Source organism: Ctenopharyngodon idella, chromosome 6 (assembly GCF_019924925.1).
Source record: "Ctenopharyngodon idella isolate HZGC_01 chromosome 6, HZGC01, whole genome shotgun sequence".
In the NCBI taxonomy this organism is placed as follows: domain Eukaryota; kingdom Metazoa; phylum Chordata; class Actinopteri; order Cypriniformes; family Xenocyprididae; genus Ctenopharyngodon; species Ctenopharyngodon idella.
The window spans coordinates 29504303-29520049 of NC_067225.1; the positions used below are offsets into that span (position 1 = coordinate 29504303).

General features: G+C 37.3%; 1 protein-coding gene across 4 annotated transcripts in view; it reads right to left on the minus strand.

Annotated features, from left to right (window-relative positions):
- gnas (GNAS complex locus) overlaps nucleotides 1-15747 on the minus strand; it is a 43006-nt gene that overhangs the window by 3391 nt on the left and 23868 nt on the right. For all 4 annotated transcript variants that reach the window (XM_051896232.1, XM_051896233.1, XM_051896234.1 and 1 more), the window contains exons 6-11: nucleotides 3007-3061; nucleotides 2730-2803; nucleotides 2478-2536; nucleotides 2020-2140; nucleotides 1734-1864; nucleotides 1520-1587 (exon numbers count right to left, since the gene is read on the minus strand). In XM_051896232.1, coding sequence (XP_051752192.1) covers nucleotides 1520-1587; nucleotides 1734-1864; nucleotides 2020-2140; nucleotides 2478-2536; nucleotides 2730-2803; nucleotides 3007-3061 — 508 coding nt within the window. The remainder of the gene's footprint in view (nucleotides 1-1519; nucleotides 1588-1733; nucleotides 1865-2019; nucleotides 2141-2477; nucleotides 2537-2729; nucleotides 2804-3006; nucleotides 3062-15747) is intronic.

The window sequence follows — 15747 nt, forward strand, 5'->3', positions numbered from 1 at the left end:
CTGCATTTATTTGATGAAAAATACAGTAAAAACAGTAATATTGTGAAATATTATTACAATTTAAAATAACCGTTTTCTATTCTAATATATTTTAAAATGAAATATATTCTTTTGATGGCAAAGCTGAATTTTTAGCAGCTGTTAAGGCTTGTTCACACCAAGGACGATAACTATAATGTAGTGCTGGAACGGCACGTCGACGTAATCGATTACGTCAAGTAGTCGATTTGCGTGGAATGCGTCGATTCGTTGCATTGTTCATGTTCCACAATAATGGCAGCTCCCGGGCATGCTGAAAATCAACAGTTATTACAAAAATATCAAGCACGATATAAAGTGTGGAAAGTTTTTAAACAGAGACCGAATAAAATGGTGCTTTGCATGCTGTAAAACTGAAATGGCAAAGCAAAGCAGTACAGCTTCTATTCAAGAACACATCCCGGGGCTCTCCTACCTCAAAATGATGAGACGGCAGCATAAGTATTTGGACTGTTACAGTGAATTTTTACAAAGCACTTGAATACGGTTGTCGGTTTCATATTTTGTGCTTAATACAGCTGCGTTCGTACAGCATTCTGTTTTTACATTTAACTGCCATGGCTGCAAGACGCGCAGCTCAAACTTTCTCTCTGCAACCAGTTACAAAGCATTTAACGCTTTTGTTGGTTATTTAAAATATAATGGATGAACTCACCCTCAATTAGACTCGTTTATTTAATTTCGCGCTGTGAATCATGGTAAAACTTTACGGTTTTATGGACATCGCCATGTTTGATACTGTCTCTATGGTTACTGCTGTGGTTAGTTAGTTAGAATGGGGTTGTGATAAAAAAAAAAAATTGACAGCCAATTAGAATCCATACTGCTTTAAAGATCTTGAGCATTTAAAGTGGCAGACGACAAAACTGCAGCACGTGCTTAGAATAAACAGAATGAGTTATTGTGTGCTGGTGTGAATGCCAATATAGTTATCTTTTTGGTGTTAACAGGCCTTTACTCCAGTCTTTAGTGTCACATGATCCTTCAGAAATCACTCTGATATGCTGATTTGGTACTAAAAAAAAAAAAAAAAAAACATTTTTTCTTACTATCAATGTTGAAAACAGTTGTGCTGCTTAATATTTTTGTAGAAACCATGATTCATTTTTTTCAGGATTCTTTGATGAATAGAAAGAATTTGAAATAGACATCTTTTGTAATATTATAAATGTCTTTACTGTCACTTTTAATAAGTTTAATGCATAGTTGCTGAATAAGTTTCAATTTCTTAAAAAAAAAAAAAAAAATTATATATATATAAATAATACTGACCCCAAACTTTTGAATGGTAAAAAAAGAAGCAAAGAATCCAGTTTCTTGCCCAGTACACACACACACACACACACACACACACACACACACAGAGTACAGTACAGTATATGGTCAGTTTTCCTCAACTGCCATAGTTCAGGACACAGGGTGTTGGGTTGCCATGATGATTTTGGTCCCAAAGAAGAATCAACCAAGAATCAAGACTTACCAAGAACTCGTCTCGGATGAAATATTTTGCTCTCGTAACTCGCGGATCTTCCCCTTGCTCCGGTGTTGCTGTTAGAAAGAAAGCAGATATGTCTTGATAATAACACTGATGCCGTGATATCCAAAGTTACTACTGTGTGGTTCAATTTTGGGTTGATACAAGAATTTGTATTCAATTCAATTATATGGATGAAAAACTATTCAATTTTACTAACCATCATCTGGTGTAGTGTAGCGTGCAAACTCTGGGAAATAATCCTCGATTTTTGATTTTCCCGCCAAAACCTTCTCAGCCAGCAAGTCCTGCTTGTTTAGGAACAGAATGACAGAAATAGTTCGAAGCCACCTGGAAAGGGACGAGAGGAAACAATGAAGAGATTCGGAAAAAAGGTCATCATAAAACTACACTTTAATTTTTTTTTGTAGTACACGCATTAGTACACTCATTATGCCCTCTTCTTCTCTACATGTGCAAGCGTGTTTTAGGCGTCCAAAAGGTACCTGTTATTCCAGATGTTCTTGAACAGGTTAAGTGCCTCCTGGAGTCTGTTGGTCTGATTGTCCTCTCTGAGCACCATGTTATAACTGCTGCTGGCTACCACGAAAATGATGGCTGTCACATCTATAACAGGAAAGAAACTGATTTTAGCGTACACTTTGAACCAGCAATGCAAACAATCCATCATAAAACTATTCCTTAATTACAACAAATTAATAATAATAAACCTATATATTGGCCGGGCTATTGTGAATAATCAGCTTTGTGAATAGATCGAATGTGTGTGTGAACTGTGTAAATATGATCATTATATTATGCAAACAATCCATCCACAATTATTTTACACTGTAATAAAAGTATATCTTCCCTTTGATATCAGCATTAGCCATTCAAAAACCCATATCAATGGACCTTTATTATGATTATAATTATAATAAAGCAATAAAAGCACAACAGTTACCATTAAAACACTGGATCCATTTCCTGCGTTCATCTCTCTGTCCACCAACATCAAACATACTGCAGAAAAAGAGAAAACACATCAGTCCAAAGCCCACAGGACAGGTTCACAATAAGCACTTATTAGTGTAACCGTGTCTCCTTTTTTCACCAAATTGTAAAAAATGATTATGATGTTGACTGTGTTTATGTTTGCATGTATTTTTGTAGTACTGTGAAGTGAAAATTATGAAGGCCTCCAGGTCAAACTCACTGAAAATTAACTTTGTCCACTTGAAATCTTGTCTCAAAGATCCCAGAGGTCAGAACTCTGCATCTGAGCAAGTCCTGAAAGAGGGAGGCAACAAAGGGACGAGTTCGAAGTACATTTACAACAAAAGACATCTTTAAAATCTGACACAATAAGAGAACCATGCCTTTTAAAATGAGAAAAAAAGAAAGAGGGTTCCAATATCAGGCCAATGATATAAGCGTCAATATCAAGCATTTTTGAATCCCCGCATGTGGATTTTTGCTGGATCTTTACGCACCTGATCAGTGGGAGTATAGTCGCTCTGTTTCACAGTGTCAATCCTGTCCAGGAAACTAAAAAGAAGTAAAGAAATAACATTAACAACTGTCCAATATTTCTTTAACACTTCTTTATAATCAATAGGGTAGGAATGATATGTTATTTACAATTAAGAGTAATTAAATAACAGAGCTGGATTTATCCCAAACAAGTCAAGACAAGGAAGAAGTTATTAAAGGATGTTGTTATGCACAACCCAGAGTTTAGTCATTGCCAAACAAGCACCTTGCATCTGGAAAGCATCCATTAAAAGGCATTACACCACATGACTACTTTATTTATAAACCATATTGTGCCATACTGTTACTGTGGTGTAAATTATTCATACTGTGATAAGATTTGCCATACCATCCATCCCTCCAATCATCTGAAAAGCTGTGATAAACCCAGGATATTTTATTGCAATATTGAACCAAAAGATCATTTTTGTTCAAAACTTCATTAAAACACAATATTCCTCCATTTACATAGGCAAAACTTCACACACACATTTTCAAATCTCCACACGACACAAGTCGGCTATGGAGGGAAAAAAATGGCAGCTGATAGAATCTGCAGCTGTGGAATAAGCCAGCAGGTGGCGCATGTTTGTGTTGGAGATCAAAGCAGGCAGGGTTCTGAGTCATAGTGATCAGAGAGCGCACAGTCAGACGCTGCTCTAGTCAATGGATCGGCTCTAGTGGGAGGAAACAGAGAGGGGAAGAGAGGGCAAAACAGAGGGAGGGAGGGGAATCAAGAAACGCTGTCTTAGTCAAGCTGCTATCCGGTGAAACGACTGCAAGATGGTGGGGCGGCTCGAACTCGCCTCCTGGTTCTTTGTGCATGCAGCCGAGATCTTAAAGACACTCATCAGAAATGATGACTTGTGCAAAAATCGATGTCCCGAACGAAATGCTTCTCATTCAGAACTAGCTCCATTTTTTTTTTTAATCATAGATCAATCATATTCATCTAACAAAAGACCATATAATACAATATAATTAGGGCTGCAACTATTTTGATAATCGATTAGTTGGCCGAATATTTCTTCGATTAATCGGATAAAAGGCCAGTTTTTATTTTATTGACAAAACGCACTTTCACATTCTGCCCAATGCTGTCCTTCAAACAAACGTGCCAACTGAATGCTATGAAAACATATACTATAGTGAATATATCTACATCTATGCTATATGCAGAAGAGCTATAAAGCAAAAAGACAGTTTAAATCCCTACATTAAGAATGAAGATAATAAAAAATAAAACAACAACAAAAACAAGAATGTTTTGCAAGAACACACACATTCACTCAATACCTGTTACTGTCATTTCTTTATCCTGTAAATTTATATTCAAAATTTATATTCAATTACACGCTGTTATCCCTTTACAGTTACCACTCTCATAAAATACTCGAATTACATGTAGACTTTTAAACCTAAATTAAACATCCAACAACTGATATTTCAGCAAAATTAATATTTTTGTGCTGAATTTGTCTCCCTCTCTAATGCATCCAGTCTGTTTGACGCACATGCGCGTGCCGGCGGTCATTCAGTAAAGTTTGAAGTTTAACGCAGACTGTCAGGACAAGCCTTCATGGGAAAACTTGTGTGAATTTGTAACACTTACAGATAAGAATATAACCATAAAATTAAAGTTTTGCAATCACACATTAAACAGCACGCATCTGTCAAAGCGCCTGAGAGGGCAAGTCATGATAAACATTACGCTGATGAATTAGCTTGATGCTTAAAATAAAGAATTCTCAAATTCTATTTTTAGATGCATTTTGTCCATTAAACTGCATTATTCCGTGTAGGGGTGTGCACAAATAGTCGAATATTCGATCTGTAATTAATATTCGAAAAATAAAAATACTATTCGAATTTTACTGTGTTGCTTTGCTGGCCGTAAATGCAGTGAATCCATGATAAATCCTAAGCACTAAAACTCGCAGTTATAACTAAATGCACCGGGTGGCGCTGTGGAGCTCGTTTAACAAGTTAATTTTATTTGATTAATCACATAATGTTGTCGTCTACCTCGCGAAGTTTGGAATTACTTAGATGAAAATGATCTTACAAAATGGAATTACTTTTGATCAAATTAATTAATGAAACTGAGTTATAATATCACCACCATATTGAGAAAGCACATGAAATCCAAACACCCGTCGAATGAGGAAAGACAGCTGTACATCACTGCATTCACGACAGGTAAGCGCAGCTGTACCCCAAGTGAGCCAAGAAGATAACTTATCTGATAGCAAAATGATTGAGACATATGCTTCCTTTAAGTTTCGCCGAGGGAGACATATTTACGAACAGAAAACAAAGCGCTGCTGTTAGAAACTTAGTTTAGCATACCGTTATGTATTATCGTTATCTTTGTGTTTCTGCAACATCTGTCAGCGCAGCGTGTTTTCTCACCCGACCATGTGGATATTATTGTTTTTCTCAACATGAACATGTGAAACAATATGAAAATGATAGCCATATACTGACTTGAGTGTATTATGTACGTTTTGTACGATAACTGGCGCTGTCTGCTTTATTAGCGTTTTTTCCCGTTCGCACTGCTTGAGCTTAAATGCTTTGTCAATATATTTTTTTTGTTTGCACATATTGTTTAATGCTTTGAACTAAAAGAAAAGCTTAAGATATAACGTAAGTGTTGTGTATATTGCCTAATCGTAAGCTTGTTCAGAAATGGTTACAAAATCTTGATGAATTAAAAAAAAAAAAAATTAAACAAGTCCTTCTCGTTTAACGTCATTTAAATAAACGAATATTCGTTTTTTACGAGCCCAAATATTCAAATACAATATTTTGGAAAAATGCCCATCCCTAATTCAGTGCTGTAATTTGACGGACTAGTGGAAGTTTTCCATGCACGCCACGGTGGGATTTTCATTATTGATTATCATCAATTTTATCGATTAGCTATTGCAAGCCCTAACAATTTTCTTTCTATAATAGAATATTCTCAACTAGTTGACCCTCAACGTTTTTTTTAGTTCCAACAAACTGCTAAAAATATACATTTATGACATAAAATTAAGATATTGTTCAAATATTTTTCATAACAAATGACTCATGAACTAGTTAGTTAGTGAAAAATACTCTTGAATCACAAATCTGCATCTTTAAAAGTACTAAAAAAGTCATTAAAGGGATAGTTCACCCAAAAATGAAAATTTGATGTTTATCTGCTTATCCCCAGGGCATCCAAGATGTAGGTGACTTTGTTTCTTCAGTAGAACACAAATGATGATTTTTAACTCCAACCGTTGCGGTCTGTCAGTCGTATAATGCTTGTCAATGGCAACTCCATCTATAAGAGTCAAAAAAAACATGCACAGACAAATCCAAATTAAACCCTGCGGCTCGTGACGACACAATGATGTCCTAACACACGAAACGATCGGTTTGTGCGAGAAACCGAACAGTATTTATATCATTTTTTACCTGTAATACACCACTATGTCCAACTGCCTTGAGCATCCAGTTGGTGAGGTCTAAAAACGCGCTCTGATGACGGAAGTGATCTCTCGCGTGTATATGTCAATGAGTGCGAGCGATCACTTCCGGCATCAGAGTGCATTCAGACCTCACACACCGGATGCCGTGCGTGCGCTCAAGGCAGTTGGACATAGTGGTGTATTAGAGGTAAAAAATGATATAAATACTGTTCGGTTTCTTGCACAAACCGATCGTTTTGTGTCTTAGGACATCAATGTGTCATCACGAGCCGTAGGGTTTAATTTGGATTTGTCTGTGCAAGTTTTTTTTTTTTTTACTCTTACAGATGGAGTTCCCATTGACAAGCATTATACGACTTACAGACCGCAACGGTTGGAGTTAAAAATCATCATTTGTGTTCTACTGAAGAAACAAAGTCACCTACATCTTGGATGCCCTGGGGGTAAGCAGATAAACATCAAATTTTCATTTTTGGGTGAACTATCCCTTTAAAGAATTGTACCAGTAATTAGAATCATTAAAATTTCTCACAAATGCCCGCGAAAGTGTAATGCCTAAATCAAAACATGAGTGAATCAGAGACAGCAAGAGAAATCCGCAGGCCGGACGCGCATGTGTATCCCCCCATCCAAGTCCAACAGGAATGTGACATACAGGGTTGAAATGTGACAGCAAGGCTGTAAGTCCCACACATAGCGGCATGGACTGCACTAGTGTGTGTGTACAAGTGAATGCATGCAACACGCACAGCAGGCCGCACAAATGAAAGTGTGGCACATCACGTGGAAGAGGGGGCATGAACAGAAATAAAATGCAGCAAACAATGAAAGACAGACCGGACAAAATGAAGACAGACAGACGAGGGAGGCTTGCACAGACAGTTGTGTTGTGACCGCAGCCGTTGTCTAACACCATATCTCAATTATTGCCTTTCTTCCTATTAATAGAATGATTCCAACAATAGCCCAGCCCACAAGTCAGACATAATACAACTCATGCCCCTCTGGGTACAATAGTTGAGGACGCATACAGCCTCCGCTGTTGTAATGCCAAGCAGAGGAGACCACTATAGTTGCGACCAAGTATATATAGCCCCGCATTCCAAATCCAGCCTCAACTCAAGTGGAATTCTAGAATTCAAAAGGCCGCACGGCAGGAAGTTTGTGAAATTGTTGTGTGCCGATGTCTGCCAACAGTTGCAGAGATTCTAATTTGGATCAGTGTATAGCACAGACTCTTGAAAGCATGTGATAGATGTTAAAAATCTTCACACACAAGATGGATGTTAGCACATATCGAGTTGTTCTTATAGCATGCAGTGCAGATATGATTAGGCAGCAACTTCAATTAAAAAACAAACAAAAAAAAAAAACACTTCAAGCTGTAAATGGATGGTCTGGACCAAACACACACAACGTATCACATGAGTCATATGACTTGGCCCACACAGAATTACTGTTCAGCTCCCTCTATTTATTATATAAAAAGTATGCTGCTCACTCATGCTTAAAGCAATTCACTGCAATAACAATGCAAGTAATGCCCGGTATTCATTTTGGGCTGTCCCAGACGAAAGATGATAAATCGTGGCAACCTAAACAGTGGTCATACGTCGTACAGCGAGAGAGGTTCAAAGACGGCCGTTGTCACAGTCTTGCGACCAAAGATAGCCTGTGAAAATTTCCTGACAGTGTCAGAAATTTAGCATGATCATCTCAGTGTGTTTGCTGCTACAACCTACATCTACTGACTAGCCAATAAAAATGCAACATGAAATGGCGTATTCATTAATGCGACACGGCGCTAAAACTTAAAACTACTTTACACAAGCTCCATTTGCAAAATTAGCTTGCTAAGTTGGCCTCTTTTCCCTAGCCATGAGCGACTCCATATTCTCCTCCTTCGCTTCCTCTTTTTTCAGCACACATAAAAACCACAATTGCCAAAGTGCGATATCTTGTTCTATTTGTTAACCACTAGCGCATTCTGGTGACACTTTATTTGTCTATACTAACTTGCGTCGTAGACTATGATTCAATAGGTGTCATCATCGTACAGTCTACATAAATGTCGTACACATTTTTTTTTAGATCCATGTCGTACAGTGTGATTTGTAATGATCTTATAGGACTGCTGAAATCACACAGTCTGTAGCAGGCATAAAGCAAGTAAAAGTGCAGCAACATTACAAAAAAAAAAAAAAAAGAAAAGTGTATAATACATAAATACATACACACACATACATATCCCATATCTTTGTCCCATCAACTTGACCCTCAAAACATAGCCCTTAAATGTTGCCTGTTAAGAATTAAAATGTTGTCAATTAACATTTTTTTTTAATTAATTATTACTTAAGCCTTATCTTAAAATACTGTAATGACTAAGATGATAATAAATATTGCAGCAAATAGTATGGATGGACAAAACGGTTTAAGTTTAGTACATAAAATATTGCTTCTTACTAAATCACACTAATAACTAAAGTATTCATACTTTCTCTACATAAAAGGCACAGTTCAATGAAAATACTGTTTTTGAATGAGTTATCATATCCACTAACGTATTAGTTGTTTGTAAAAATCAAGATTTTTTTTGTAAAATTTTGTAGTTTTTAAACTTCGCAAACTTTTTTAATACGTTTATCTCGGTTGCTTTCTTTAAACTATGAAATTTTTTGGGGGATATAATGCTTATTGTTCACACACACATACACACACTCACAAATAGATGTGTGTGTATACACACTGACACACATATTATGTAAATACAAACTTGTGTTAGATGTGATTAATTATATTTATATATTTTTTAATTTTATTTTTTAATTAAAATTTCTGGAACTAAACAATTGAGTACTATTATTAAAGGTGCAATATGTAAGAATTTTGCAGTAAAATATCCAAAAACCACTAGGCCAGTGTTATATATTTTGTTCACTTGAGTACTTACAATATCCCAAATGTTTGCAACTATTTGTAAATCGTGAGAAAATTGCAATTTTAACCAAGGCATGTTTAGTCTTATTGTTTATATCTAATTTTCTTGATTTTTTTTGCGAGTACCATGTTTTATCATGCCTCAAAGAAAAACACTATTTTGTGAAGTAGCTAACATAGCATAATCAGATGCAGCTTTATTTTTAGTAACAGTAATACAGCATTTTCTCCATCATACAATACGTTTTAAAATTAATCGCATGCCATTTATCAACACAAGCCATCCAGCATTTAATATGATATTCTAAAATTGATCTAGCTTACTGCAGTGTGTAACAAGTGTCTCACAGCAGCCGCCGAGTGAACGCACAGAGTAACATTATAACATTTTCAACACACTCAAATGTATCTAATATGATAAACAGAGCTGCGTTACCTCATACCTCATGACCGGAAAAGCGGAAGTGGCGCCGGCGACTGTGGCATAATAAAAGTTCCGCTGCTCGCAGCGTTGCATTCGTCTCTCGTTAACAATCGCTCCAGCGGCCTTGTTCAGCTCCCACAACACTCGGTCCTGCTCTGCTTCATACTACAGTAACGTTAATAATCACATCCATGAACATGATTTCTTCCCGAGTCCTATCCCTATTCTTTTCCACCTGGCCGTTGAGGTGAAGACCACATGTCCCAAGATTCCGCGCTCAAACTTGGCATCATCAAGCTATGCCTTTGTTTTGAATAGGCCTCTAGCAGACAGAAAATATTACATATTGCACCTTTAATACTTAAAAACTAATATATTTACATTTACAATGGACCACAGCATGGAGCATTTAAAATAACAAAAACAACAACAAATATTTAAAGTAATGATAAAAAAAGTAACGCAAATCTCTTAATAGCTAAAAAGTAAAGCCAAGGGGAAAAAAAAGAAAACATGCAAAGAGAAAAATCTAATCATAGAGGGGAGAGTGAGCCGACGGTGTATTAACATGGAAAAGCTGATAATATCCTCATCGCTTACTAATCTGGTTAATGTTACAGCTCATCTAGTTAACAGTAGAGTATTAAGAGTGTGGATTAGGCAGCTTCCGGGGCCAATACGGCAAACACTGTTAGGCTCAGGGAGGGCCGCGTATGTGTGCGTGGCACGATACGGTACAGAGGATATCTAACGCAAGCCTTTCAGAAACAGTGGCGTTCAACAACAAACGTTTATTGTTTAAAACAAAAATGTATTTGCATTGGTTGTGCCAGTTTTATTTTATATGTTTAAAAAATAAAATAAAAATGATGTATCCAACAGCATTTGGAGTTCAGCATTTCATTAAATGCAACCTACAAGAAAAGCTAGCTATATTTATCACTGCAAATATGTTAATTCAACGACAACTGTGAATTAATCGATAGCCTCCACCGCATTTTCTTTCTCTTAAACACACACTTCTGTAAGTTTGCAACGTTAGAGTAAGGGAGCAGCAGAAACCGGGAGAGAGGGAGCAGTGGAAGAGAAAGAAAAGAGAGAAGGCTGTGTCTGACATTACAGCGGCGTTCCAAAAATAGCTCCCTGGCGCCCTGGCCTCCAGCTCGGTTGTCATAGCTACAGAACCACAGGCGCTATAAATAGACTATCAGCTCCAAATCTTGTGTGACTGGAGAGAGGCCAGAGAGAGGGAGAGACAGACAGAAAGAGAAAGAGTGAAGAGAAAAAGACAGAGGGAGTGGAGCGAGAGAGAGGAGGGGAGGAGGGAAAGGTGGAGAAGGGCCAGTCAAAAAGAGAGGGGAAAGCAAAAAGAGAGAACGAGAGAAAAAACAGGTCTGGTTTCGCAAAAGAGGGATAAGGGAAGAAAAGAGAGAGAAAGAGAGACGCTCGAAGAGACAGAAAGAAACATGGCGGATGGTTCAGGAATTTTTTTTCCTCCATGCACTGAGCTTATGTTTAGAAACTACGGACAAGCAAGAACGCAATGTTTACCTGGTTTACAAAAATACAGAAAGCTTGTAGAAAATATATTTTTTTGCTTTCTTTGAAAATAGACAACCTTAGTTAATGAAAATTTTTTTCCTCTCTGAAACTTGTGCAAGCAAAAATGCAACACTTCTTTGGTTTTGGAAAAATAGAAACCGTATAGAAAATGGTAAACTCTTTTGCTTTCTCTGAAAACAGGCAGCCATGAAACATTTCTTTACATCTACTAAATGCACATCAATGCAACATATGTCTGGATTACAAAAAAAAAAAAGTTTAAAGAAAATTGTTTTTTTTTTCTTTCTTTACTTTCTCTGAAAACAGAACCCCAATGAAACCTTTATTTTTTACCACGTTCACACAAAGTTTCTTTGTAATACACACATGATTTAAAGTGGTGATATGTAAGAATTTATGTATTTTTGTATTGCCAGTGTGTAACAAAACTTAAAAAACAAGACCTTCCCTGACATCCTAGGTTTTGTATGACAGCCTGTAGACTGATTTTATTTCTGCTATTCTGTATAGTAATATCAATGGCTACGTTTACACGCAACCAAAAAATCTGTTAGTAATCGGATTGACAGGCTCAATCGGACTGAAAAGCCTTAATGTAACATTAAACACCTTAATAGATCCGACTGAGCTCGATCGTATTGGAAGGGGTAGTTTATTCCTTTTCTAATCCGATTGAGAGGGCATGTAAACACTTGATTGGATTGAAAACCAAAACTGGAAAGTAGGGTTGTGACGGTGAGGAAATTGTCCCACCGGATAATTGACGTGTGACAACACCGGTAATACTGGTATCACCAGGAGGGAGGGAGGGCTGCGCCTCTTTTGCACCTTACTTTTAAATCGCTAATTCGAGATGAAGTGAAAGTAAAATGCACACTGCCGCAGGGGCATTCATAACAGTGCGGAACGAGCATCTTCAATTAATTCCTGTGGAAGTTGAGCTTTCATATAAATGAACTAAAAATGCTCCGTGCCAATAGACTATAAATGCCCGTGCAGATTTTACTTTTGCTTTCAAATTAGCGCCAATTCGGGGGCGGCAATTGCTTGGATGGTGGGTTATTACTCTTAATGAAAAACAACAACTAGAAAAACACAACTGATCCTTTGCAGGTTCCTTATTAGCACTGGGTTTAAATCCAAAATATTGGCACAGATCAGCAGCGACTCCTGCTGCTGATCTGTGCTGCTCTCATTCGGCTCACGCTGCATTCAGCAGATGCGTTCAGTTTTTAATTGTAGTGTCTGTTTTCTAACTAAACTAAATGATTTTTATTACTATAAATTTTTTTTTTAAAAAGACGGTGGGCAAGTGACGTAATCGGTGTTGTGGCTGAACACCGGTAACACTGTCAACACCAACTATCGCAGCAAGCTGGAAAGTACTGCGCATGTGCACCGACATGTGTAGAAATGGCGCAATGACGTATGACGCGTGGAACGAGCTGTTTATTCAACAATCCCGTTGAATAAAGTGTCATAAATGACACTTTAAATAAAATTCTCCTTCCACTCATCGTCTGTGAAGTGGAGCAGGACAACGTCGCACCAGTCCTTGTTTCATACTCGTCCACAGACAACTGGTTTTGGCTGTGGGGAGGGGCATTTTTACTGCGTGATAATAAGCAGCATGGCACAGCGGTTCATATGCTCATTGCCAAATTATGATCAAGAAATGGATAAATATTAGGTCTGCTGTTTAAAACAAACTAATGTAGGAGAATGATTATTATGCGCAAACAGCTGGAAACTGTATTCGTGCAGCATGCGTGTGTCAAAAAAATAAATAACAAATAGAAACTTGTGGCATATAAACGCGCACATCAACCCGATCACTTTATTTTGCGTTCATGTAAACACTACGTTTGGATTCAATCGGAATTAATTAATTTAGATTGAAGTAAAAAGTGTGAATGTAAATATAGCCAATGTGTCATGCAAAGAAAAGGGATTAATTCAAACTGTAGTGTCACATAGCCAGATCTATAGTCTATAATAGTCTCAAATATACTTTATAATCAACCTATTATAATAGTGTAATTTTAATTACCCCATCTGTCGACATGCTGGTGAATCGCAGAGCTGGTACAAACATGTCCACATTGCTACAATCAGATGTTTTCTCACCGCTGTCATTGTGTGTTTATTTTGTTATTTAGAGAAAAGAGTGCAGCACATATTTACATATTCATCTAAACGGCATCTGGGTGTTCACTGCAAATGTATTTCCATCTTTTTACTACCAAGTGAAGAATGAAAAAGAACTTTGCTGAGAGTATATCGGGGCACTGAATCACGTTCAGTCTCTTGTACGTTACATGTGCACAAGTGCGAGCACAAGTAATAAGTTACTGGTTGCAGTTCACTTAAAGGCCACCGGTGTCACTAATAACAAGGGTTTACATAAAGTCCCTTTAACAGAAAAAAAAAACAAACCCTTATTAGCCTTACGAAATGCAAACAAGCTGGAATGCAACACTTCCGTAATGTAATTTCTTTTTCTTTTTTCAGCTCTGTGCACAAGATTTATTTTTACAAAATATAGTAAGCTTTTTTTTTTTCTTTTTTGCACACCACTTGCACACCTGAATAGTTGCAGGCAGGTGCGTTGGATATAGGAAATAATGCAAAAGAAAAAAGTCCTGCATATTGCTGTTGCCTGCAAGAAATCCAATTTTTACTGAGATAGCAACATCAAGAGACCTTTGTCAGGAATTAAAAGGAATACATGCACTTGATTTGCATTTACAAATGTAAACAGGTAGGAATGCAACATTTCTCTGTTTTATGGAAATGTAGAAAGCTTATAGATAACATCAAAGGAACATTTCTTTTCTCCATGCACTGGATTTACGCAAACGAAATGCAAAAAAAGAGGAGGAATACAAAAAGTTTCTTTAGTTTATGAGAACAGAAAGCTTATAGAAAAGAGCATAAGACATGATATAACCACAAATAAACATTTCTTCTTCTCTGGTTTACAAAAAATACAGAGAGCTTGTAGAAACAGTCAACTTTCTTACATACACATGCTTCCTATAAAAACAGCATAACCCTAATGAAACTATTCTCATTGGTTTTTTTCTAAATCAGCCATTTTCTGTGACTGCAGTGACACTACTAGCAGATGCAGGAAGAACAAGTAAGGAGAGGGGGAAAAAAAGTTGCGGGATGAACAAAAACAAACTGATAAGTCTGTATTCTTCCCTTGCGTTTTGTAGCCATTTTTGTGTTTGTCTTCACATCAATGATAACATTATTGAGCCCACAATACTGCTGCAGCTTGAACGCACAAAGAAACAGAGATGAATGAAAACACAAACGCATACACGTACGCACACGTTCAATATGGACACCTGGCCATGTGACAGGAAGAGCCTTGAAAACGCTCAGACAGAAAAAATGAGCTCATAACAGGACGAGAGGTTGACAACGCTAGTTTCTCGCTGAACGCTTGTACGTGCTTGTGCGCTCTTGAAACAGCGCAGTCATTCTCCTCCGTCCCTCTTTGCAGTCTGGGAGGTTGGGAGTTGCCCTCCAAACCCTCTCAAGTAGCCACCATTATCACTTCAAGCTAATTTTTCTCCTTCAAAAGGAGAGATGCATTATTTGCTATACTTGCGAATCTCCTCTCTCTCTCAAACCGTCTTCTTCTGCTGTGAGTGAGTGAACCAGCGAGTTAAAAATAGCTCTCTCTCTCTCTTTCTCTGCTCTACGTTTACATAAGCGTGCAGCGGGGAGCAGTGGAGGGGGGGCACTTCCGGTCTAAACGGCTCAGGCCAGCGTCTGATCCACAACAACCACCAGTGGCTGTGGGAGAGGACAGGACACACACACACACACACACACACACATATATGCGCCACAATGCAGGAAACCTTTCAATGTATACCCAACCGTGTTCAACATTCAAACCTCCATGTCTAGTAGGGGTGGGCAATATGAGCTAAAATTCATATCAAGATATTTTCCACTGTCCAGACGATATTGATATTATATCGCGATATAAGAAAAAAAAAATTGGAATCACATTTTAGTAGACCTTAGTTAAATTACAGGCAATATATGTATCTCATCTAGGGGGTGGTAAATGGAATCTTTAGGCACCTCACAATCTGATCCAATTCCTATTCTAGGAGTCACGATCCGATTCCAAAAGGATTCCTGATACTTTTTTTTTCTTATTAATTTGCTTAGTAATTTTTTTTTTTTAATTACATATGAAATTATAAGTAGCTTACTTTGTAAATAATTAAAAGTTAAAAAATACATTAATACAACTGTATGTTAAGAATTTTATATAGGGACAT